General features: G+C 42.0%; 1 protein-coding gene across 1 annotated transcript; it reads right to left on the bottom strand.

Moving 5' to 3' along the window:
• Positions 1-8,034: 8,034 nt before the first annotated feature.
• On the bottom strand, positions 8,035-10,652 carry LOC119336928 (activator of 90 kDa heat shock protein ATPase homolog). The gene is made up of 3 exons (XM_037609018.1): positions 9,643-10,652; positions 8,539-8,618; positions 8,035-8,435 (listed from the first exon to the last, which is right to left on the bottom strand). Exons 1-3 carry the CDS (start codon positions 10,543-10,545, stop codon positions 8,342-8,344), a joined length of 1,077 nt encoding a protein of 358 aa, XP_037464915.1. The 5' UTR covers positions 10,546-10,652; the 3' UTR covers positions 8,035-8,341.
• Between the last annotated feature and the right edge of the window lie 15,227 nt (positions 10,653-25,879).

Here is a 25,879-nt window from a genome sequence, read left to right as displayed (position 1 = left end):
AGTAATGCATCATCATAATGAGCTCAATGTGACCAAGTGGTTGGTCACGGGATCATGCATTACGGTACGAGTAAAGTGACTTACCGGTAACGAGATTGAACGAGGTATTGGGATACCGACGATCGAATCTCAGGCATGTAACGTACCGATTGACAAAGGGAATTGTATACGGGATTACTTGAATCCTCGACATCGTGGTTCATTCGATGAGATCATCATGGAACATGTGGGAGCCAACATGGGTATCCAGGTCCCGCTGTTGGGTATTGGCCGGAGAGCTGTCTCGGTCATGTCTGCGTGATTCCCGAACCCGTAGGGTCTACACACTTAAGGTTCAGTGACGCTAGGGTTGTAGAGATATTAGTATGCGGTAACCTTAAAGTTGTTCGGAGTCCCGGATGAGATCCCGGACGTCATGAGGAGTTCCGGAATGGTCCGGAGGTAAAGATTTGTATATAGGAAGTCCAGTTTCGGCCACCGGGAAAGATTCTGAGGTCACCGGTATTGTACGAGGACCACCGGAAGGGTCCCGGGGGTCCACCGGGTGGGGACACCTATCCCGGAGGGCCCCATGGGCTGAAGTGGGAAGGGAACCACCCTTGGTGGGCTAGTGCACCCCCTTGGGCCTCCCCCTGTGCCTAGGGTTGGAAACCTTGGGGGTGGGGGGCACCCCACTTGACTTGGGGGGCAAGTCCCCCCTTTGGCCGCCGCCCCCCTTGAGATTGATCTCTAGGGGGCCGCGCCCCCCTAGGGCCTCTATATAAAGAGGGGGGAGGAGGGATGCGCACCCTAGCCCCTGGCGCCTCCCTCTCCCCCCGTAACACCTCTCCCTCTCGCTGAGCTTGGCGAAGCCCTGCCAAGATCCCCGCTACTTCCACCACCACGCCGTCGTGCTGCTGGATCTCCATCAACCTCTCCTTCCCCCTTGCTGGATCAAGAAGGAGGAGACATCTTCCCCAACCGTACGTGTGTTGAACGCGGAGGTGCCGTCCGTTCGACACTAGGATCTTCGGTGATTTGGATCACAACGAGTACGACTCCATCAACCCCGTTCTCTTGAATGCTTCCGCTCGCGATCTACAAGGGTATGTAGATGCACTCCTCTCTCTCGTTGCTAGATGACTCCATAGATTCATCTTGGTGAAGCGTACAATTTTTTTTATTTTCTGCAATGTTCCCCAACATAACACGCTCGCTGATTGCAAGAAAAGGTCGGATTGGAAAGATTGGCAGCAGGCAATTACTGTCGAATTATTATCTCTCAACAAAAGGAAGGTGTTCGGACCAGTTTGTCAAACTCCTCCCCACATTCGCCCTGTGGGCCATAGGTGGGTTTTTGTTCGAAAGAGAGATGAAAATAATAAGGTAGTACGGTACAAAGCAAGGCTCGTCGCTCAAGGGTTCACTCAACGACCAGGTGTCGATTTTGAGGAGACTTATTCCCCGGTCATGGAAGGAGTTACCTTTAGATACTTGATCTCGATGGCAGTAAACATGGGCTTGAAAATGAAACTAATGGATGTTGTCACTGCTTACCTGTATGGTAACTTGGATTCGAACATATACATGAAGGTTCCAGAAGGTATCCCTGTTCCGAACCATGATAGAGCAACAAGGGTCTATACAGTGTTCAACTTCAAAAGGCACTGTATGGACTCAGACAGTCTGGTAGAATGTGGTACAATTGCTTAAGCGATTTCCTTCAGGAGAAGGGCTACACGAGCAATAAAGATTGCCCATGTGTTTTCATAGGGCGATCCCAAGATGGATTCTGTATAATCTCGATGTACGTGGACGATTTAAACATAATCGGTACACCTGAGGATATTGAGGAAGCGAGTTCCTACCTGATGTCGAAATTCGAGATGAAGGATTTGGGTAAAACCAAGTTCTATCTAGGTCTGCAACTTGAACATTCCCCTGATGGGATTCTAGTGCACCAGTCGGCCTACACCCAGAAAGTGTTAGAAAGATTTGGATTTGATAAGGCATATCCTTCTAAGACCCCGATGGTCGGGAGGTCTTTACAGCCAGACAAGGACCCATTCAGGCCAAAGGAAGAGGGGGAGGAAACTCTGGGACCAGAATTTCCTTACTTGAGTGCAGTTGGAGCACTCATGTATCTCGCAAACTGTACACGGCCAGACATTGCGTTCTCCGTCAGTTTGCTTGCGAGGTACAGTTCTGAACCTACCAAAAGACATTGGACAGGTGTCAAGGACGTCTTCCGGTACCTGCAAGGGACCAAAGATCTTGGCCTGTTTTATAAAAGGAATCAAGACCTATCTATTATAGGCTATGCCGATGCTGGGTACCTATCGAACCCGCATGATTGCAAATCGCAGACTGGATATGTTTTCCTTTGTGGTGGAACTGCGTTTTCCTGGAAATCGTCCAAGCAAACTCTTGTGTCGACTTCCACGAACCACTCGGAAATCATGGCACTATTCGAAGCGTCAAAAGAATGTGTATCGCTTCGGCGGATGATCGGCCACATTCAACAGACATGTGGGCTGAACACCATACAAACCCCTACCATTATCTATGAAGATAATGCTGCTTGTGTTGCACAAGTCCAGATGGGTTATGTGAAGAGTAAGCTCACAAAGCATATGAGTCCCAAGTTCTTCTATGCACATGAGCTACAGCAGTTGAACGAGGTGAGAGTTTTGCATACTAAGTCTTGTGACAATCTTGCTGATATGTTCACTAAATCATTACCGGCATCAACCTTAGAGAGGTGTGTGCGTGGAATCTGTATGATGAGACTTAGAGAGATGCAAAGTTCAGGGGGAGAAACTTCACAAACTTGTCGCTAAAATCTCAATCCTGATGATCGAGTACTCAACTTGATGGTTGAGTGGATTGTACTCTTTTTCCCTTGAGTGAGTTTTCCTGATGTTTCTCACACGAGGTTTTTAACGAGGCAATTCGTGCAATACAACAACGTATACTGTGTGCTCTTTCTCCATATTTTTTCCCACTGGGTTTTTCGGAGTTTTGAGGCATGGATATACGGATAATTACCCAAGGGGAAGTGTTGGAAAACCGGGCCACCCGGGAGGGTGGCGGCGGCCGCATGCAAATCGCACGGGCTAGCCCCTCCCGTTTCCCCTCTTTACGTTAAGTGGATACTTATCCCTTGACCCCCTAGTCCCTATATAAAGCAGCAAGGAGTCATCATTGTAACACCTGATCATTGATTAATAAAGTTGGTCTTCTCCATATCTCTCTGTGTCATTTACTTTCGCGTGTTCGACTACTTCGTCTACGACGCTCGCCCTCGCTCCACAACCTTGGACCGGACTCGCCGGCGGAGTTACTAAACAGATACTATGCCATCTACACGTCCATAAAGGAGGGTGGGACGTGCCCCGGTGGCTCTTCTGGGAGGTTATGCAACCAGGATGGGGGGACAGAACGTCGCGAGGTCGCCCTCGAGCACAGCCCGACTCATCACAGCCGCCATCGTCTCCCGGGTTTGCGCCAAGATCGACGGCTTGATGTGGTTGACTTGATTGCTAGCACGCATGGTACATACATGCATGGATATGCTCGCGCGGCGGCCGCAACAACCAATTCAGGGAGTGCTCGAGAGGATACTCTCCTCTAGCTCCTCTGTGTTAGTTCCGGCTCTGCAACAAAACTATTTTGTTTCTACCCATAAGTCTCATTGGTCTCGGTCAATCCATGTCATGGACACTGTCGCCGTCATCAAGCACAAGGATTCCTCGTCATTGACAGACTGAACAGCGAGGCTTCATCTAATTTGTCATCTTGAGTCATGTTTATATTTGTCACATCTGGGATCCTCATCGTTTTCGCCATTCAGTTCGTATCGATCTCCATCCTAATCGGATCAGCCGGTTTGTTTTTCTCAACAGTCGTTGATCGTTTGGTCATACATTAGAGTATTGATGTTATGACTTATACGTGAGGCAATTCTGTACTGTAGCTGATGCAATTGTGCAATCAATTTCTCTGGTCTAAAACAATGCCAACAGCTTGGACTGCCTATAATGATCGCCTGAGTTGATGCTGCTGGACTGCCAACGGCTTATACAGGGTCACTGATTTAATCTTGATGTGTACTACTCATGGCATCCTTATTCTTTAATAAATAGCATGACTTGGTTATCACCTTTCAGTACTGTTCATCTTTCATGTTGATTAAAATTTTCCTTCCACTGTTTGGTGGCCGTAATTAATTTACAAAAGTGTAGAGTAATTGTGCTAATGTGAAAGTCTGAGCATTTTTATTTTGGATCTAAGCACTTTAAATTTAGTTATATGGTGCAGATGTATTTGTTATAGTTTTAGTTAAGGTAGACCCATTTTAATATACACATTTTTATTGAACTTATCAGTCTATTTTTTGCACTAGCAACATTAAAGCAATACAAGGGAAGGAGCTTTTATAAATGCTTCCATTCATTTATTTGGTTTAATTAAGTGCTATTATATTCAAACTGATTCCTACCACTGGGGCTGCACACGAATGTGTATATTGCCAATACACCCTCCTTGCTGTTGAGCATCGGCGCCCCATCCTCCTCCTCCGCTATTGCAAGGCAGCGACGGGGGCACAACGGCCATTACATCTCCATGGAGATGCAAGCAAGGAAGAAGAGAACCCCACAGAACAAAGCACGAACAAGTAAGTACGACTTAGTTCCAAAAAGACAATCATGGTTTTTATTTTGATTTGTTGTAGTCCATGCATTTGTCATTCATGTATCACTGATTCAGATTAAAACAATTATGTAATAATCAAAAAATAACCATGCACAAATGTGATATGTTTCTCAAGCAAGTTCGACTAATTACTAATGCATGCATCAATAACGAAAACACGATTTCATATTTTTTTAATGCAACTTTTGTATCTGGGATGGCTTATTTGATTGAGTTGTGATTCCTTGCTCCAGCAATCAGGTCCTTTAATCGCAAGACTAACAATTATTTCAATTTCACTTAATCATCATTCTAACTTGAAACTTATCAAAACAATTCTAACTTTACAATATGTAAATGCAAGCTCACGTGTAATATAACTCACAGTGAAGCGGCCAAGCGCCGGCACGACTGGGGTGGCATGTTGAACTAGAGAACTTGGACCTGTGGGGTCTTGAGCCCCCCCCCCCCCCCCTTTTTAACACATCTTGAGCCCTTCTTATATTGAGCTAGATGCATGTAATTTTATTATCCCGATGCAATCCACAGCGTATTTACTAGTTAAGTATCACTAGCAAATATGCCTGTGCGTTGCAACAGGAGAAAACAGCCCCCATACGGCTTACCCACTGAACATGGCTAAAGCCATCATCCTTATGCCCCTAACATAATAAACATGACTAATACCCTACCTTCAGGTACACATCATCCATTTCAGTATGACATCAGACCCATGCTTTCGCTTGTCCTCTTTATCGTCCTCGTCATCGGTGGTCACGGTACCAGTTGTCACTAACCAAGGTTGGCCAGGTCCAATAGCTGGATTATTGAGCCCCCTTCGTGTCCAGCGAGATCAAGAGTGTTGAACAAAGATGTTTGTATACGCCGCTAATATAATAGGGAAAATCACTACCCTAATGTATGTCTATGTTACCATGTAAATTGAGTAGTTTGTGCTAAAATAGACAGTGAAACCTTAGTTGGAGTCCTCATGCATTATGACGGGTGTCACTTGGCCAAGCGAGGCTAGTCGTACATGAAGACGTGATGGGAGATTCCTTTTTATTTTTCTCTCTCTCCTAGTTATGTCATTCCTTTGTCACGTCTCACGGCGACATGCAATTGTATAAACTAAACTTCCCTCCTTTATTTTTTTGTCATGTTGCTCCTTATCCTTGGCCTATTGATTCCCAAGTTAGCTCCTTTATACCTAAAAATTCCAAAAAAGTATATCAACTCAAAGGATTATCTGTAAGAAACCAAGCTGGGACTATTTACAAAACAAAACAACCTTCGCCTAAACACAAACATTGATCGCCTAGCCTGGCTTGGGCAAGTTTCACTGGGCCACAACGCAGGCCGAGGCCAAGCGAGACACTTGAGACGTTTTTCTTTCGCGGGGAACAAAAGGCGTTTTAAAAATGTTCAGGTTTCAAAAAAAAATTGTTCTTTTTGAAAAAAATGTTCGAGCTAAAAAATTGTTTAGAAATTTGCAAAGATATTCGCGTTCTAAAATATATTTACTTTTTCCAAAAAAATATTTTTCTTTGCTCTTAGTATATGCCGTGACTGTTGACTTTAATATGCCGCGATGTAACTTGAACACAACGTCTTGTTTAGGCCAGTGGCCATCGTTATGATCTGTCCAGCGTGAGCTCCTGAGTTCGATCCCTCGTGACGCTTTATTGTTTTGTCTTCGACTTTTTTACTGGCACGAGCTGTTACATCCGCTAATGGGCCGGCCCATCGCGGCTCGGCTCCGTGCGTCATGCGATTTTTCTGGCAGAAACGAATCGTGACGAACGGAAATCGATATTGTTTTGTCTTCGACTATTTTTACTGGCACGAGCTGTTACATCCGCTAATGGGCCGGCCCATCGCGGCTCGGCTCCGTGCGTCATGCGATTTTTCTGGCAGAAACGAATCGTGACGAACGGAAATCGATATTGTTTTGTCTTCGACTATTTTTACTGGCACGAGCTGTTACATCCGCTAATGGGCCAGCCCATCGCGGCTCGGCTCCGACGGACGAAGAAAACCTGGGTCCCATAGTAAACCAAAATAATTGGAGAAATAATCCTTCCTTTAATATTAGGTAGAGAGTAGAGAGTAGAGATAAGTACTAGTGGGTATTCCAGACTCCATGAGAACATTTACGTATCCCTATTGCAGCTTTAATTCTTGCCTTCACGCACTTGCAATATTTCCAACCCAATTCTGATAAACCTTAATGAAGGGCAAAAGACCATTTCCTCATCCCTTCGTGGAATCGATACTCTTATTCAGCTATCACTAAACCGTGTGCAATTCCAGGACACCGGCCATATGGGAGAGCAACAGGCAGCGGCATCGCCCAGATGTGAGGGAGTAGGAGTGGCACCCGTGAGATGCAGGAGAGCAACATCATGGGCACCGTCTCCCATTCCACCTTCGCAAGGGCGCTGCGAGTGTGAGCTGAGGTGGGAGACATGATGCTAAGAGGGGGGAGATGTCATTGAGAAGACATCAAGGGCAGAGATGGGGTGGGGTTGCGCCTATGATGCAAAGATGATGAAGATCGAGCGTCGCCGAGCACCTGTTGGACAATGCGGCGGCGAGCTCATAGTCCGCGCAAAGTTGCAAGGTGGCCATCGATGGCATCTACTACTAGTCACCGTGGCCGCGAACAGCGGTCCACTAGACGTCGAGGACGACAAAAACAAAGGTTAAGCGGCGTGTGACTATCTCAGAGCAGAAAGGAGCAATGGCCGGCACGGTTGACCTCAGAGCGTGAAGGAGCTCTAGCCGGCACGGTCGACCTCGTGGCTGCGATGACCTACAAATGCCCTTGACCGGAGAGTTTCTTCTTGATGGACCACCAGTTGCGATGAAAGAGGGATTCAATCATCGTGGGTGCTACCGCCTCCTGCCCTCCGAGGCAACGTGGCCACTCCTCTTCCGTTCTAGAGAAACACCACTAAGTTAACCTTGCCAACCACCCCACCGAATCGGACACAACCACCCCACCGAATCGGACATGCCATCACAGGAGGAGAAGACAAAAGGTGCTCCTCCATGGCGATTATGTCTTAGAGCCAACGTCATCTCGACTCCCTCCGCGCTCACGTCAACGGTAGAGCAAACCACCAATTATGTTCTACATTTTTGCGAAGTATGATGCAACGTCGCGCAAAAACCTTCAAATCGTCTATAATGAAAACTCATCTTGATGGTAACATGAAACTGTGTCGATAGGTCGAGGATGGAATTTAAAGTGGACTTAATAATGAAATCTTATGTTGTCAACGCGCGCACGCACTTATTTTCGAAGTTTTTCACGACATTTTGGCAAAGCAGCACTCGCAGTGGTGCTTGTAGAACTAGAACCTTCAATAAAATTTATCTGGTACCATGTCATACAAACGCAAGGAACAAAAAGAATAGTCACTCAGCGACCATCTTTCGCCGGCCTCTACATGAGTCACAAGCCAAAACTTTCAGGAGTGACGACTTCGAAGCACAACCCAGCGTGATGAATACTGTACAAGGTAACACGTATTTTTCAATTCCCGGAAGTTCACGAAGTTTTGTGTGTCTATCAGCATCGAATAAACTAAGACAGCAAAACATGGATAGCCATGAAAAGGCAGGATCGACTTCATTGAAGTTGGATGTCAAAGATGCTTTTTCAGACCCCAAAACCGAACACTGCACGTATCCTCTGGAAGATGAGCTCTTTCCAGCCTCTCTCGGTGTTCTCCACCACGGTTGAGTTCCCATACCTGCAGTAGGAAATGGCAACACAGGACTTTCATATACAAGAGCCGAAACCGGTATATAGATTAACCAATTCAAAAGTTTAAAGCACAAATAACTTGGAAGTACCTGTCTTCCTCTGGCACATCAGTTTGTTTGAGCTTTATTATTGTCACTCCTGACTCAGGCTCATCAAACACCAACCTGACCTGCATTACAGCACAATGAGGTTATGTTCCTGAACGAAAAATGTGACGTTTTATATCTACAGAACATCACTAGCAAGATGAAAAATATCAGCTGGCCAAGCATATTAAGCACTAGTATCATTAGTAAGGCAGCTAGGAAAAGAGACATGGAGCAAGTAGGCAAATAACCATATGCATATTACGGCATGGAGATACATCTGCAAGGAAGGAATGTTAGGCGGCCACTGTGGCTACTCTGACATCCCTTGATAAGTCAGAGGATCTCGTTCCCAAGAATTTACACCGCCCAAATTGAATCAGTATTAATACAGTATAAGGTCAGCATTAGTAGTTCATTGCAAAAAAAAAAAGATACAATATGAAGTGAAACCATTCTTCTAGCTAGGACTCATTTTCTAAAAATGGTAGACTGGACTCATTAGTCCTTGGATCACTCCACATTGCTGGTAACAGACTAAAATTCTATGGCAACAGGTAGACATTCCTTACACAAGGCCTAGCATTCAGTCCACCTACAAGGCTACAAGGCTAGAATCTGCGAAGATTTCCATGGTAATTGGTACGATATATGAAAATCTCTCCTCTCATCATAAAAACAAAATAGTACTGATCATATGCTGAATTACATCAACCTCAAATGCCATACTAGAGATGCCCATTTTTGCTGAACATGGTGCTACCCACAGATGGTACTTGGCAGGAGGTACAAAGGAGTGAAAAGTAAATTAACTGTAAATAGTCAACAGCTCAAGTTCTATGCTTATTACTAGAATTCACAGATGGCCCGTTCTTACCAGCGCGTCTAACTGTATGGAAGTAATAATTCATATAATCAAACATCCAATCTTGTTCATTCATTGTTAGATGAGCCTAAGCTAACTTGGTTCAGCGTGAGCCGATTTCATGCATCCCTATCAAATACCGAACAGATGGATCCCTATCAAATACCGAACGGTGGAGCGGTAAAACTACATAACACAAGCAAGCACAATACCATAATGATGTCTTTAAGCATAGAACTTACTGTAGAATGGACGCCATCAGCCCAGCTCCCAAACCGCCATTTCTGCACGATCAGCTTCCCTTCCTGCAGCTCCTCGTTAACACCTGTGATGGACCCATCAAAGAGGCTAAACTGCCCACCAACATCCTTGCTGATCCTCGCATTGCTCTGTGTGAAACCCTTCCACCTGTTCTCATCCATCAAGATCTCATAGATGTCCTTGGAGCGGCAGTTGAACTTCTCTGTCATCTCGATAGTCTTGAATCCTTCCTTATCCTTGCCATTCGCCTTCTTCTCCTTAGCTGCTGGCGCCTGCACTGGCGCTGCTGTCACCTTCACTGAAGGAGCAGGAGCAACAGCTGCGCCACCGGCCGCCGGGGCGGCCTTGGTGGAAATCTTCTTAGAATCTATCTCGTCCTTGGCGGGGCCACCATTCGCCATGGCGGCGACATAATCCCGGATCTTCGCAATGACCAGAGGCTTGCCATGGGCGATGAAGGCATCCTTGGCCCGGCGCGCGAGGGGGCCGTCGTCACCGCGAACAGTGATGCGGAGTTCGGGGTCCTCGTCGGCGTTCTCGTCAGCGAGGTAGGGTACCTCAGCGGTGCCGGTGACCTTGACGACCCCCGACTCCGTTGTGGCATCGGCCTCCCAGGCGAGCGTGAGGGAAAGCTCGTACCCTGGGATGACCTTGCCCTTGCGGATGTTGACGTAGGCCTCGCCATCAAGCTTGTCGAGGGTGGTGGTGCGGAGGGTGAGGCCGCCCTCTCCGGAGAGGACGGGGAGGCCCGCGAGGAGCTTGGAGAGAAGCGCGCGAGACCAGTCGAGACAGTCGCGCTCCGCCCAGTGCCAGTTGTGGACGTTGGCACCGTCGGCGCGCTCCTGCACGATCCACCGTGCGTCGCCCTCGCCGAACTTCGCCATGGGCTGGGGAGGGGGCTAGGGTTTGGTTGGGCACGATTTGCTTTTCTTTCCTCGGATCTGCGCGTCGTCTGAGCGTACGAAACTGATGTCTAGAGACGGGGAGCTTTTAGAATTGGGGAAGAATTAGGCCCACGGCTGAATCTGGACGGTTCGGTCGTGCGGTCGAATTGTCTGGAATTCTCCTTTTACGAAACAAATAAAATATACTAGTGGTTGGGGCGTTACTCTGTGGCGCCGCTTGAGAAAAAAATTATATGTGCATGTTTTTATTTAAAAAAATATATAGAGTCCTCGCTTTTGTCTAAAAAAATATCTTAATAAATCCTCACCTTCATCAGAAAAAAAAAGTAAAAAAGAAAAAAATACCACCGCAGCCTATCCGCGAGTGCCATTTTGCATAACCCTTCATTTAAAAATACCAAAGGTCCTCACCTTCATCTAAAAATTTAAAAAATACATTTAAAAAATAATTCATACCTTCATCTAAAAAGAATTCCAAAAGATTTTCACTGCGGCCAACCAGTTTACGCCACATGGCATAGCTGGTTGGCCGCCCTTCACGCGTAGCTTAATGGGTTTAATTCCACTGATCCTAGCCATATTTTTTTGCATATCGCTACTCACGAAACCAATAACAATATCGGGGGCACCGCCATGTGCCAAAACTAAGAGCGGCAGAACAACCTTCAGCCCGTGTTGTGCGAGTAGATGCGCAGACCGTTGGAGTATAATATACGGTCATCTCTCACAGTTTAAACTTTTGGATTAGTTGGCTGCATCGTGCCAACGCATTATTGAGTTCAAGACTTTGCCAATGCAATATTAAAGAAAGATTTTGCGGCCCACATCATCTCACATCTAAGGTTCAGAGTCAAAACCTAGTAGACATAATAAATAATTGCGGCCTGTTTCCGCTTCCGCTTCCCACGTCATAAACTTCAAAGAAGCATAGACATGAGGGAGAATTGGAGTATAATGTCTGGCCCTCTCTTATAGTTTTGACTTTTAGAGCAATCGAATGGTGCATCAATTAATACAGGCTTATTACACTTCCGATGACAAAAGACAAAATTGAATTTTGCAAAGTTCATATGGCATATAAGCTACGTCCCTTGCGCACGGGGACCCTCTACTTTTGTAGAATCATACTCCCTTGACTTGAGAGCTTCAACTTGGACCTGGTAATCGGACTCGAAAATAACATGATTCCTCCAAGATTCACAACACCTCACATTGCTTTTAATCACGTCATTGCTTTAGCTTGTAGTGGACTACGAACATGATCAAACTTCCCTGTAGTCGCAACATGAACCTCGCCATACTCGTAACGAACAATGAAACCCCAAGCTCCCTTCCATTTAGTGGCGGAGGGTGACAAAAACAGAAGTGTGTGGGGGGAGGGGGGGACTCCATGTCAGATCACACAATATGCATGGGAAAAGGCACCAAGTCAGAATATAAAGGGAGATGACCAGTTGACCATGTCACCGGTTCACAAATTGACCATGTCATAACACACAATATAAGGGATATTTCATGTTCACACAATGAAACAGATAAATAATTGACATATAAGGGATGGAGAAAAGAACACCCCTCAGACACACTCAAGACATAAGTAAATCCCTTGAAATATTTCATGATGTTGTACGAGAAACAACACGATGGTGTTGCGTGAAGACATAAAGGTGGGACGATTTAAAAATGTATTAAAGGTGTGCCCAATTTATTAGACAACATAAATATCTACCTAGGTTCGTGTATCAATTCATGTCTTTGTCAGCGTTCCTCCTTAGTGATGCTCCAAAAATAGTGCATCAGGCTAAAGGTAGCAAAGTACAGTTTGATACTCAATGATACCATGCACATAAGAGCACATATTAGGCATGTCCACCAAAAATAATCAATCCATAAGGGTAGTAGATATGGCCTAGCGGCAGTTATAAGAGCTACTATTTATCTCCAAATTTATGTTCCATGCTATAATTGCAACGGTCCTTGAGTCTGTATATCCATAATGTCTCAGAGGGAAACCCATATGCACATGTAGAATAATAAACGAAAAATAAATATTCCTAGTCGTGCCTCTAAGACCAGCTCAAGCATTGCAGGATGGTCATGTTTTCCTGATCATGGGTATGACTATGCCGGCAAGTTCGAGGACACAATGTTATAAGAACACTTGTGTTGAATTAACCCATATTGATGTTATGCTATGAGATACATCGCTCATGAGTTAATGGTTTTATAACACAGAGAAGTTAGCGTTTTCATAATTCCTAAGACCATGAGAGTATTGTGTTCCTTCATGCTTGCTTCATGAACTTTGGGGTTTTGTTAAACGTCATCCGTAACAGGGTGTCTATTACAGCGGCTTTTGGGTTCATGGAAAAGTATCACAAGTGACTTGATAGCTCAAGATTGGGATTTGCTCCTATAACGATGGATATATATTCTTTGAGCCCTCTTGGTGTTATGGTATCCATCATCGTTTGGCTAGACACAATGTGACTTGATCACAAGGATACTGAAACACGGGAACAAGAAAAGAGAACAAAACCACTAACGAGAAAACTGGCATGGTGAACAGGTTGTTGATTCACGGAGATGCCATTAAATTTCATCTCAGGTATTTGTAGCATATCGCGAAGCAGCAGGAACAACATTTGGTGAATACAAGTTCACTCAAATATTCATTCATGTGGGTATAGGGGTCAATATGGATGTCCACGGTTCCGCCATTGATCATTAATCGGAAAGAGTTCCGGTCATGTCTATACTTCACCAAACCTATAGGGTCACACACTTACTGGTCATCTATCTGCATAGTAACAGACATGGAGTCCGAGAGAATGTTACCGGAAAAGTTTCGAAGACGAAATAAACTTTTCAGAGAAAACCGAAAATGTTTTGGAGTCACCAGAAGTGTTTCGGAGATAAAAACAACACACCAAATGTTCCGGAACATGTCCAGAATTATTTTAGGGGGTGCCAAAAATGTTCCTGACCTTCGGGAATTTTTCTAGATTAAATGGTCGTGGGGAAACTTGTCCCAGTCTGAGGGGACAAGATCCCATGAATCGTGGGATTATGATGTCATGGGTGATGTCACCCGTTCCCTAAAGTAGTGGGTGATGTCATCCGTGCCCTAAAGTAGTGGTTACCCTAAAGTAGTGGGTGATGTCATGGGGAGGTGCCCCGTTTTGTGGCTTTAGGTGGGAAATTTCCAAGGCTCTTTTGATCTTTTCCCCTAGCCTCTACCCCTTGCCTCCCACTATAAATAGAGGTGGAGAGAGCTCTCCATTTCACTCAAGTTCTCTCTCAACACATGCAATGCAATGATCTGGCTTTCTATCTCTCTCATTGCGAAATAGTTTTGTACGTCGAAAGGCTATCTAGTCGTCGGTAGGTCCTAGTTCTGGACGGCAAAGCCCTGCCGGATAGTTGACACCAGATGTGTGCAACCCGGTAGAGAGGTCTTAGTTTCGATCTTAGTTTGAGAGACATGTCGAGGTGTTGTCCGAGGGACTACCCGAGGTTCTGTCTGAGGGCCTCCCGAAGGGCCGTCGGAGGTTCTGCCTAAGGGCCTCCCAAAGGGCTATCCGAGGGACCGCCCGAGGGACTGTCTGGGGGAGAACATCATCACGGTTGGGAGGTTATAAAATCCTAGCTGCGAGGATCTGGATTGACGATCTTCTCTAACTCCACTTCCATTGCACTATGAGTTGGTAACGATCATCTCAAACCTTGTATGCATCTTCATAGTGGTCCTAGGCTGGTGCGTAGGTAGGAAAATATTGTTTTCTGCCGCGTGACCCTAAAGTGGCATCAAGAGTCGTGCTATGCGTAGATGCATGTTACGATCTAGAATACATGATATGTATGGGTATTGCACAATATAATTTTTAGTAGATGAGATCTATTGCTAAAAATTATTTGTGTGAGTAGTAGATGAAATCTATTACCTGATGTTCTTGTTGTTTCCCTTGAATTTGTGTAGTTCTATTCTTGATGACATGGTGGACTTTTTGCTACAGAGTTCTGGCAATCCACGATCCTTCCATGATGCTCTTGAGTATGCTAGTTGATAGATGTTTCACAGATTAAAGGGCAATGCAGATAAGATCTGCACGGGGTTCTTGCGTATGATCACTATGGGGCTCGAGAATTTTTTATCTCATGTTCCATACTTCCCACAAAGTTAATCTAGCAACTTGAATAATCATACTTGATGATGAATGTTGGTAGCTGCGGTTTGTTTCAAAACCCTATAAGTTGCATAAAATAAAATCTGCACAAACCGATTAGAGGCGTCTAAATTGGTTTTACAGGGAGGCATGTGATATGGTATAGTCTTCGTCTTATTTAATGGGAGTATATGTGAGAAGGCTATACGATGTAAATTAATTAACCTGGCCTGCTTTTCATGATTTATCATGATGGCTAGAGCCAGATGATTGTTACTTTAATGACCTGCGTATCGACCTTGTTGTATTGCATTAATTTAATCAGCTATTGTGATAGCAATATTATTTGATGCATCTTATAGGCGGTGACAAGTTTTGCGAAGGTGGACACTGACACAAATGCCAAAGGCGAAGAAAATAAAACTCCTCCATCAAAAAGGCCTATACCATATCATGCTATTATGAATTGCTTGAGATGTTTATCCCCTTTTATTGCACCCTTTTGATTGCACCGTAGTCGCTCTTTATTAGGGTGATCTCTCACTTAAATATATGAAGTAGCACCATCTGAAATATGTATCTTTTTGGGGTGTGCCTTGTCCACATGAGTACAGACGAATCGAGAGTATGAGGCGGGTGAGGTAGACCTCGCAGCGAGATCACTTGGTTGTCTTGAATGTTCAGGAACGATAGTACTGAGCTCTGAACATTCCCATCGAAAGATGAACAAGAGTCACATAGAGATGTGATTGGCAAGCTGGCCTACCGATTGAAATTCTCGTCATCGGTGATGTCCACATCATTGAATTGATAAATGGGTCTTGTATCACTCAAAATCAATTATGAGAGATATTGATTTGAGTGGGAGTGCACTTTAGAGTTAAATGTTTAATCTCTAAGTGCAATTAATTACTAAACATAGCCTAAGTATAATTTGCATATTAGTTGTAGAATAATGGCTTGCGTTTCCACCTTCCCTGTTGGAATTGAATAGCTGTTATTTATCTGGTTAATACTTTGTGATTGGTAACGTAATGTGAGGATTGTCCTCAAGAGTGTCGAGAAGGACTTTGTCCTATCACATGCTTTTGGTATTCTCTCGCTAATGTTGTGGATGAAGTGGCTCTCGCCCTTCAACCCAAAAGCTAGAATTCCGTTACGGGCAAGTGCAATATGCTTGTTTCCATGAGACCCGAACTTCAAATGTCCGGGATAGTCATGTGATTTTTATGGAACTGAAAATTAGTTTCCAGGTAGAAACAAAGGCCAAAAGATATGAGATATCCAAAGCAATTTTTGTTTGCAGCATTAGTGAAGTGCTCACTACGGACTAGATTGGTGAAAGATGGGATCATGAAGGACACTAGTCATGTGATGATGGTGAATAAAAGAACAACTTAAAGAGAAATTACAAGTCTGAAGGGTGTTAGTGAGACTTACACGCCTAGGAAATCCAGGTCTAAATCCACTCTTAAAGGTTGGGTGTCTCTTCTGTGAGTGAGAGAAATATCAAAAGTAAAACTATTAGAAGTGTGAAGGCAAAAGGAAATAAGACTGGAAGGTCCAGACCAGGTATGAATAGCATACAAGTTATTGATGTATAAGAGGCTGGTCAAAGTAGTAATTCTTGGGAATTATGATTAAACTGTTAGTCACTGATTCTAGGGTATTATGATTAAAAGTTAACCAAAGGACACCTATTTGATTGCATTCTATTGCCACTCGACGCAAGAACTAGTACGGCCTAACTAATAGACTAGCCAGTAATGAAGTGTTTGATACACGTTGGGAACATAGTAAAAGTTATGATACTTTCCGTCGGCATATTACCTCTGCATATATTTTCGAAATTCGTTTTAGAGTTTCATACACTCTAGCCCATTACAAAATGTTTTGTTGCAAGAAGGTTGTTCATAAGAGAACAATTGTTGGTCAGTGTTATGAATAAAATAAGGGCCAAGCTTCCATCATGAATGTGATGTATGTTATGAATATTGATAATAATATAATACATCCATAACAATGACGCTAAATGTCGTAAGACTAAAAAAATACCACATATGTGTGGCACTGCATTTTTGTCACATGGGAGAAACCCGCATGGAGAAATTCCATGTTGATGGATTTTGAAGTCATTTGATTATGAATCATTTAACACTTGCAAGTCATCCAAAAGTAAAATAACTAAAATATGCTTCACAGACCATAAGGAACGAGCAACAAACATACTAGTAATCATGCATTTTGATGTGTGTAGTCCAATAAGTATTGTTACTAGCAATAAATTTATCTATCTTCAGTAATGACTCAAGTAGATATGTGAATATTTTCTTAATGAGGCATAAGTCTAGATCTTTTTGAAATAGTTCAAAAGGTTTTCAGAATTAAGTAGAAATTATTGTAACAAGAAAATTATGTTTCTGAAATTAGATTGCGGAAAGGAATATCTAAGTTAGAAGTTTAGCGAATGTCTGATGAGTTGTGAAAAGGTTTCATAACTTACACCTCCCGGAACACCACTGTGAGTGGAATGTCCGATAAGATGTAATCAAACATTATATGACATGGTAAGATCAAAGTGATATAAATAATTTTGCCATTATCTCTTTTAAAGTAATGCTTTGGAGACTGTGATTTTACACTGAGAAGAGTGCCATCAGATATGTTGAAATGATGTCATGGTATGGTACGCCCAACCATGTTTTATCTTTTCTTAACATTTGGAAAATAAGACATGTGTAAAGTGTTTACAAACCTATTCCAAATTAGACAAATACTACTTTGTAGGTTATCCCAAATTATTGGGCATTCCTCCATCACTATGCTGAGGCAAAAGGTTTGCCATATAGAGCGGCATGATTTTTTAAGAAAATGTCTCTTCCAAAAGAGTGAGTGGTAGGGAAGTGCAACTCTATGAGATAACATTATCTCATCATCAGGTCAAAGGAAATAAACCATGGAACTAATTTCAGAGTTTGCTACTCCAACTGATACGAAAGCCTCTACATGAGATGCATGGACTTCGATCGAACTTGCAGTTGAACCAAGTAGGCAAAACTCATGCAAACCTCATAGGTAGGCAGCCGATATATTGTCGTCAGACAACAGTATACTTACAATGCACAAGGTAGTTGATGGGCTCTGACTTTGTAATTGGCTAAATGCCAAAATAATCCAAGATAGTATCCATATAAATGATTCAATACTAGATCTTGATAAACCCTCCGGAAGACTTGAAGTCTAAAAAATATTAATGGAACTATAAACTGATATAGATAAAAATGCTTTTTGCTTATAACAAATTCAAGGAGTTGACAACGGTGAGATTGTCTCGTTGTAGCGACACATAAAGTCGGCTCAAGTTATACTAGCAATTAGCACATATTTCAATTATGAGATATGACAGGATGGATGCCGAAAGGATTTCCATGAGAAGGAAATACAACCAAGGACATGTATGTGTTACATTCTAAAGTATTTTGTCGATCCAGAGGATGTTGGTGAGTACATGATATGTCTCCAACATATCTATAATTTTTGATTGTTCCATTCTATTATAGTATCAATCTTGGATCTTTTATATGCAATTATATGCAATAATATATTATTTTTTGGTACTAACCTATTAACCTAGTGCCCAATGCCAGTTTCTATTTTTTTGCTTGTTTTTGGTTTTTCAAAAAATCAATATCAGAGAGAGTCCAAATGAAGAAAAAACTTTGGATTAATTTTTTTGGACTAGATGGGACCCAAGAAGGTTCGGGAGAAGACCTGATGGGTCACGAGGGAGCGAGAAGCTCAGGAGGTGTGCCCCTCAGGCTTGTGCGCCCCTCGTGGCACCTCTTGACCTGATTCCTCCTCTATTAATTCCCAAATATCCCCAATACATCAGAGAGCCACCCAAAATACTTTTTCCGCAACCGCAAGTTTCTATTCTTCCGTGATCCTATCTGGAGGCCTTTTCCGGTAATATGAGGAGCGGGAATCGATCATAGAGGGCTTCTACATCAACATTGCTGCCCTTCCGATGATGTGTGAGTAGTTTACCATAGACTATGGGTCCATACCTAGTAGCTAGATGGCTTCTTCTCTCTCTTTGATCTTCAATACAATGTTCTCCTCGATGTTCTTGGAGATCTATTCAATGTAATCTTGTTTTGCGGTGTGTTTGTTGGGATCCGATGAATTGTGGGTTTATGATTAGATTATTCATGAATATTGATTGAGTCTTCTCTAAATTCTTTTATGCATGATTGTTATAGCTTTGTATTTCCCTCCGATCTATCCGTTCAGTTTGGCTAACTAGATTGATTTATCTTGCAATGGGAGACGTGCTTCATTGGGTTCAATCTTGCGGTGATCTATATCCCAATGATAGAAGGGGATAATACACATATTTGTATTGTTGCCATTAAGGGGAAAATGATGGGGTTTATTCATATTGATTGGATTTACTTTGTCTACATCATGTCATCTTGCTTAAGGCGTTACTCCATTTTTCATGAACTTAATACTCTAGATGCATGCTGGATAGTGGTCGATGGGTGGAGTAATAGTTGCAGATGCAGGCAGGAGCCGATCTACTTGTTTGGGGTGGATGCCTATATATATGATCATTGCCTTAAATATCGTCATAACTATGCGCTTTTTTATCAATTGCCCTACATTAATTTGTTTACCCATCGTATGTTCCAGAGAGAAGCCTCCAGTGAAATACCTTGTTACAATTTATTTACCATTATTCTATTTTGCGTTTTATTTATCTATCTATCACTATCAGATTTGATCCTTGCAAAAAACCACGAAGGGGATTGGCAACCCCCTTGATCGCATTGGGTGCAAGTATTTGCTCTTTCGTGTGTAGGTGTTGTTAACGAGGTTTCGCATGGTTCTCCTACTGGATTTATAATCTTGGTTCTTAATTGAGGGAAATACTTATCTCTACTGTAACGCATCATCCTCTCCTCTTCGAGGAAATCCCAACGCAGCTCACAAGTAGGAGGAAGAATTTCTAGCTTCGTTGCTGGGGAAACATCACCAAAACCTATCAAGTACCTTTGCATAAACTACCATCTACTTGTTCTTACTTTCATTTGCCATTTGCCTCTTGTTTCATCTTCCCCACTTCTAAAATAGTTTTACAAAAACACAAAAATATTTTTGTTTGCTTGCTTGAAGTCGTTACCATGTCTGAGTTGTTATCGAAAAAAGTGAGGATGGTAAAATCCCCAAAGTTGAAATTCCCACAAATTTGGATTATAAGATTTTTGTAGTGGGAATATCATAGGAAAAAGTGTTATTCAGGATTTTTTTAATTGTACGGGGGCATTGGTTTGTGATGACATTCCTATTCTAAAAAGAACTAAGAGTTACGCCAAAGCTATTTTAGCACTTTGTTCTTAAACTTGAGAGAAGTTTTTTGCGTACTCACTCCACTTTGTAGAGATTGTTCTATGAATTACATGTTATAAATAACCCTAAGGCTAAAAAGATAGCTACCCTTATCCTTATGAATGAATATGGTTATATAGTACGTGAGGCTAGAGAGAGCTTTGATTTTTATAATATGAGCCATGAACGTCCTGTTATAGATGAAATTTTATATGATGAAGATTATTTGTTGAGGTATTTGTTTCGTGATAATCATACTTTTGATGAAAATACCAAAAAAGGAAGTTCCTCCTATACACATTATCCAATAAGTTTTCAATGGTATTAATTAGCAATATTCTTGGATAGTAGAAGGGAACCGACAAGGATTTGAGGAAAGTTGCCTTAATAGTGCTAAAATTTTGGTTAATGATGTGTTCCCCATTGTTTTTGAAAAGCCTCCTGATGAACATGTATCCCATGATTCAAAAATGAAGGATGACAAAACTTGAAACTATGCACTACACCTAGCTAGGGTGTAAAACAATAGCGCTTGTTGGGAGGCAACCCAATAGTTATCTTCATTCCCCCTTTTTATTTTCTATTTTTCTATGTGCACACAATTATGCTAATTTTATGGTTGTGGTTTTGTGCTTAAATTAGTGTTTGTGCCAAGTAAAGCCTTTGGGATGATTTGGTTGATAGTTGATTTGATTATGTGGAAAAACTGAAACTTTTGCGCGTAGTAGCAGAATTGTTTAAATTCACTGGAACGAGATAAAATTATGAATATTTTGAACATTATTGATATAAAAATTTCCCATGTTTTCCTATTTTTTTCATAATTTTTGGAGTTAGATAAGTATTGCGTTTGTCCAGATCATTACATATTGTTCTCTTTTTGACAGATTCTGTTTTCGTTGCATAGTTTGCTTGTTTTGATGAATCTATGGATTGTATCGAGGGGTATAAGTCATGGTGAAGTTGGAATACATTTGGTATTATGCAATGATAAAATATGAATGGGTTTACAACAATACCTAAAGTTGATAATTTGCTTGTTATACTAAGGATCTCATGAGTTTTCTGTTGAGTTTTGTGTGCTGAAGTTTTCAAGTTTGAAGTGAGATCATGATGGACGAAGGAATAAGTATGGTAACACCCTAAGCTTGGGGATGCCCAAGTCACCTCAAGGTAATATTCAAGGACACCCAAGACTCTAAGCTTGGGGATGCCAGAGATGCCACCCCTCTTTCTTCTACCAACCATCGGTAAATAACTTAGAGCTATATTTTTATTCATCACATGATATGAGTTTTGCTTGGAGCTTTGTGTATTATATGAGTCTTTGCTTTGTTTGCTTTTTAGTTTGCCACAATCATATTTATTGGACACACCTTTTGAGATGGACACACATTCATTCATGAGTTGTTATAATACTCTTTGTGCTTCACTTATATCTTTTGAGCTAGGCAGTTGCTCTAGTGCTTCACTTATATCTTTTAGAGAACGGCGATGGTTATATTTTAAAGAAATAGTTGCACTCTCATGCTTCACTTATATCAGTTTGAGAGTTTAATAAATAGTAATGGCAATATGCATGGGTTATGAAATTGGTCCTAATATGATCGGTATTCAAGAGGGATATAATAAAACTTTCATGTAGATAACTGAATATGATAAGTTTGCTTTGCATGATTATATAGCTGACATAGTATTTGTGGCCCAGCCACCGTTCATAATTTTTTATACATGTTACGCTAAACCATTGCACATGCCGGTACACTACAAGAGGCATTCATATAGAGTCATATTTTGTTCTAGTATCGAGTTGTAATTTTGAGCTGTAAGTAATTAGATGTGTGATGATCATCATTATTCATTATTAGAGCATTGTCCAGGTGAGGAAATAAAAAAGAGGCCAAAAAGAGCCCGAAAAAGAGGCCAAAAGGAGCCCAACAAAAAAATGATGAGGGAAAAAGAGAGAAGAGGCAATATTACTATCTTTTTCCACACTTGTGATTCAAAGCAGTACTATGTTTTTCATATAGAGAGTCTCCTATGTAGTCACTTTCATATAACTAGTGGGAATTTTTCATTATAGAACTTGACTTGTATATTTCGATGATAGGCTTCCTCAAATGCCTGAGGTCTTCTAGAGCAAGCAAGTTGGATGCATACCCACTTAGTTTTCATTTTGAGCTTTCATACACTTATAGCTCTTTGTGCATCCGTTGCATGGCAATCCCTACTACTGGTGCAACGCCGTGCTATACAAACGGGTTTTACCCCCTTTCTGCAATGGAGTTTTAAACCATCGCCTTATTAGTGTGTGTCATAGGGGGCGTCCTTCCCACATAACCCGGAAACCATCGGGGATAGGCCCTCCGGTTACACACGCGAGGCAAAAAGAGCTCGTGTGTGATCGGGCGAGCCATCGCAGACAATTATACATGCCCAATCATTTCCGTTCGTAAGTACATCTCACACAGTGAATCCAAGCCACATGTTTCTGCTCCTATGTACATCCCACATAGTCAATCTAAGGAATATGTTTCCGTTCGTATGTACATCCCACACAGTCTCCAAGAAATACGTTTTCGGTCGTATGTACATCCCACACGGTGAATGCGAGACAAACGTTTCCGTTCACAAGTACATCACGCACAATTTTCCACATCAAATTGTTTGTGATAGCGTTGCCATTGCAGACGATACTAACAATTTTATTGTTTGCGTTATTGAATGCATCACACACGATGCCTAGAAAAAACTGTGTGGCATAGGTTGTCCATCACACACATTTTTTATTTGGAAAACGTTTGGCGCATGTGGCCTAATGCAAACAATTTTCTAGAGGAAGTCGTGTGTGATTGTTCATTGATCCAACATGTTTACTTCCTAGAAACTGTGTGGGTTGTCTGAGGTCATCCCCCATGGTGTTGTCTGATGATCCACAGGTATATGGGGTCAATTGTAGCCTTTTCGATAAGTAAGAGTGTCGAACCCAACAAGGAGCAGAAGGAAATGACAAGTGGTTTTCAGCAAGGTAATGTCTGCAAGTGCTAAAATTGTAAGCAGCGGAGTAGTTTGATAGCAAGATAATTTGTAACGAGCAAGTAACGATAGTAGTAACAAAAGTGCAGCAAGGTATCCCAATCCTTTTGAGGCAAAGGACATGCCAAAATGGTCTCTTATGATAAGCAAAGTGTTCAGGGTACACGGGAATTTCACCTAGTCACTTTCATCATGTTGGCTTAATTCGTGTTCGCTACTTTGATAATTTGATATGTGGGTGGACCGGTGCTTAGGTGTTGTTCTTACTTGAACAAAACTCCTACTTATGAATAACTCTCTCGCAAGCATCCGCAACTACGGGAAAAGTATTAAGAATAAATTCTAACCATAGCATTCAACTTTTGGATCTAATCGGTCCCTTACGGAATAGCGCATAAACTGGGGTTTAAGATTTTGTCAGTCTCGCAACCCATCATCTAAAAACTACTCCACAATGCATTCCCTTAGGCCCAAATATGGTGAAGTGTCATGTAGTCGACGTTCACATGACACCACTAATCGAATCACAACATACATATCATCAAAATATTGAATACATATCAAGTTCACATGATTGCTTGCAACATGATTTCTCCCGTGACCACAAGAACGAAAGTAACTTGTCGCAAATGATAATCATGCTCAAGATCAGAGGGGTATTAAATAGCATAATGGATATGAACATATAATCTCCCACCAAATAAACCATATAGTAATCATCTATATGACAACACTACTAGTCACCTACAAGCACCAATCTATAGTTCCAGTACAAAGATTGAACACAAGAGATGAACTAGGGTTTGAGAGGAGTTGGTGCTATTGAAGATGTTGATGAAGATAACCCTCCCCAAGATGGGAGAGTTGTTGGTGATGATGATGGCGATGATTTCCCCCTCCGGGAGGGAAGTTCCCCTGGCAGAATCGCTCCGCCAGATGGCAAAAGTGCTCCTGCCCAGGTTCCGCCTCAAGACGTCGGCGCTTCGTCCCAAAAGTCCTCCCCTTATTTTTTCTAGGTCAAAATGACTTATATACCAGAAGAAGGGCAGCGGAGGTGGGTCTGGGTGAGCACAACCCAGGCGGGCCCAGGTGGATTGTGCCCACCTGGTGGGCCCCCTCTGGTACTTATTGACTCCAAAAATTCTTATTTATTCCATAAAAAATCCTCGTGAAGTTTCAGCTCATCTGGAGTTGTGCAGAATAGGTACCTTGATGTAGCTTTTTCAGGTCCAGATTCCAGCTGCCAGAATTCTCCCCCTTTGTGTATACCTTGCATATTATGAGATAAAAGGCATTAGAATTACTCCAAAAAGCATTATTATACAATAAAACAACATAAATAATAGTAGGAAAACATGATGCAAAACGGACATATCATTGTCTCAATAACCGTTTGCAATAGAAAAACCCAATAAGCAGGCTAATTAGCCTATTATTATTAACCCTTCAATAATTAAATTGACGTTTCATGTTAAGCACAAAATATATTTCACTTTTGAAATACATCAGAGTACACCATCATATAGTTTCAGCACTCAGTTACACCATATAGGCATATAACTAGCTACCTCATTACACAGCTACACCAGCACCAAGTTTCACATGCAACATCTATGACCTTTGGAAATCAGCATCATAGACGGTAGATAGATAGATGAATCTCATCTGGAAAACTGTTGAAGCGGAAGGCGAATATTGAGCCTTCAATGATGTTGAAGGAACTTGCAGGCAAGTGCCTATGGATGATTGATCGTCCATCCTTCATTCTCTTGAGGAAGACTTCAATATTGTACCATGGGTGTTATATGAACACCTTCCTCGCCTCCTGACCATACAGGTGATTTGAGAGGTAATCATTAGTGAACTGCTTTGGAAAGACCTAAAAACAAAGATATGCATAAATATCTTCTCTAAATTTGGAAATGGCGCAAAGGAATAAAAAAACACAAGGTATAAGAGTTAGTACCATCTTGTAGTTCACTGATGTCTTGTTCATTGTGCACACACAGATCTTGTTGTTTTTTGTCGCTATTTTCTTTATCCTAACAATCTTTTCGAGTTTCTTGGTTTGACTGATATTCATGGACAACTCATTTCCCCATATGCAAAATGGGTCGAATAGTGGGTCCGACATGAGGACCTACATGTGCAAGACCAAATTGTTAAAACCTAAATATTAGAATGGTTCCTGCAATTGCACAATAATGTGCTATTAGACAAAGGACCATGCATGTGCAAACCACAATTGCAAACCTCAGTGGTTCCCATTGTTTCGCTGCAACACATATAAGGTAGTTATTGATGATGTTAAGTGAGGGATGGCATACTATTAGTAAAATATGTTGATGGAAAATTTTTAACACATTACAGATTCAGTAGATAAATCCGAGCCACATGGAAAAAGCCATTTATCCAAACCAAGCATGATTAAGGACTAGGAAATATAGCAATTGTATATGTTTCTCATGTATTTAGTACAACCAAATTGGATTTATTCCTCACATGAACAATAATACAAAATTCTACGCACAACAACTGGACATCGCACTGCAGAATTGAACCAAGCAGTTAACTAAACACCACAACAAATGAACCAAACATTAACTGAGCATCACATTGCACAATATAACATACTCCTAATAGAGAATTAGACAGTTAACCAAACCAAGCATGCTTAACAACTTAGAAATATAGCAATTGTATTTGTTTCTCATGTATTT

The sequence above is a fragment of the Triticum dicoccoides genome, chromosome 7B (genome assembly GCF_002162155.2).
Source record: "Triticum dicoccoides isolate Atlit2015 ecotype Zavitan chromosome 7B, WEW_v2.0, whole genome shotgun sequence".
NCBI classification, from domain to species: Eukaryota; Viridiplantae; Streptophyta; class Magnoliopsida; order Poales; family Poaceae; genus Triticum; species Triticum dicoccoides.
The sequence above is the reverse complement of the archived record's forward strand: the minus strand, read 5'-3'. Positions and strand labels throughout refer to the sequence as shown.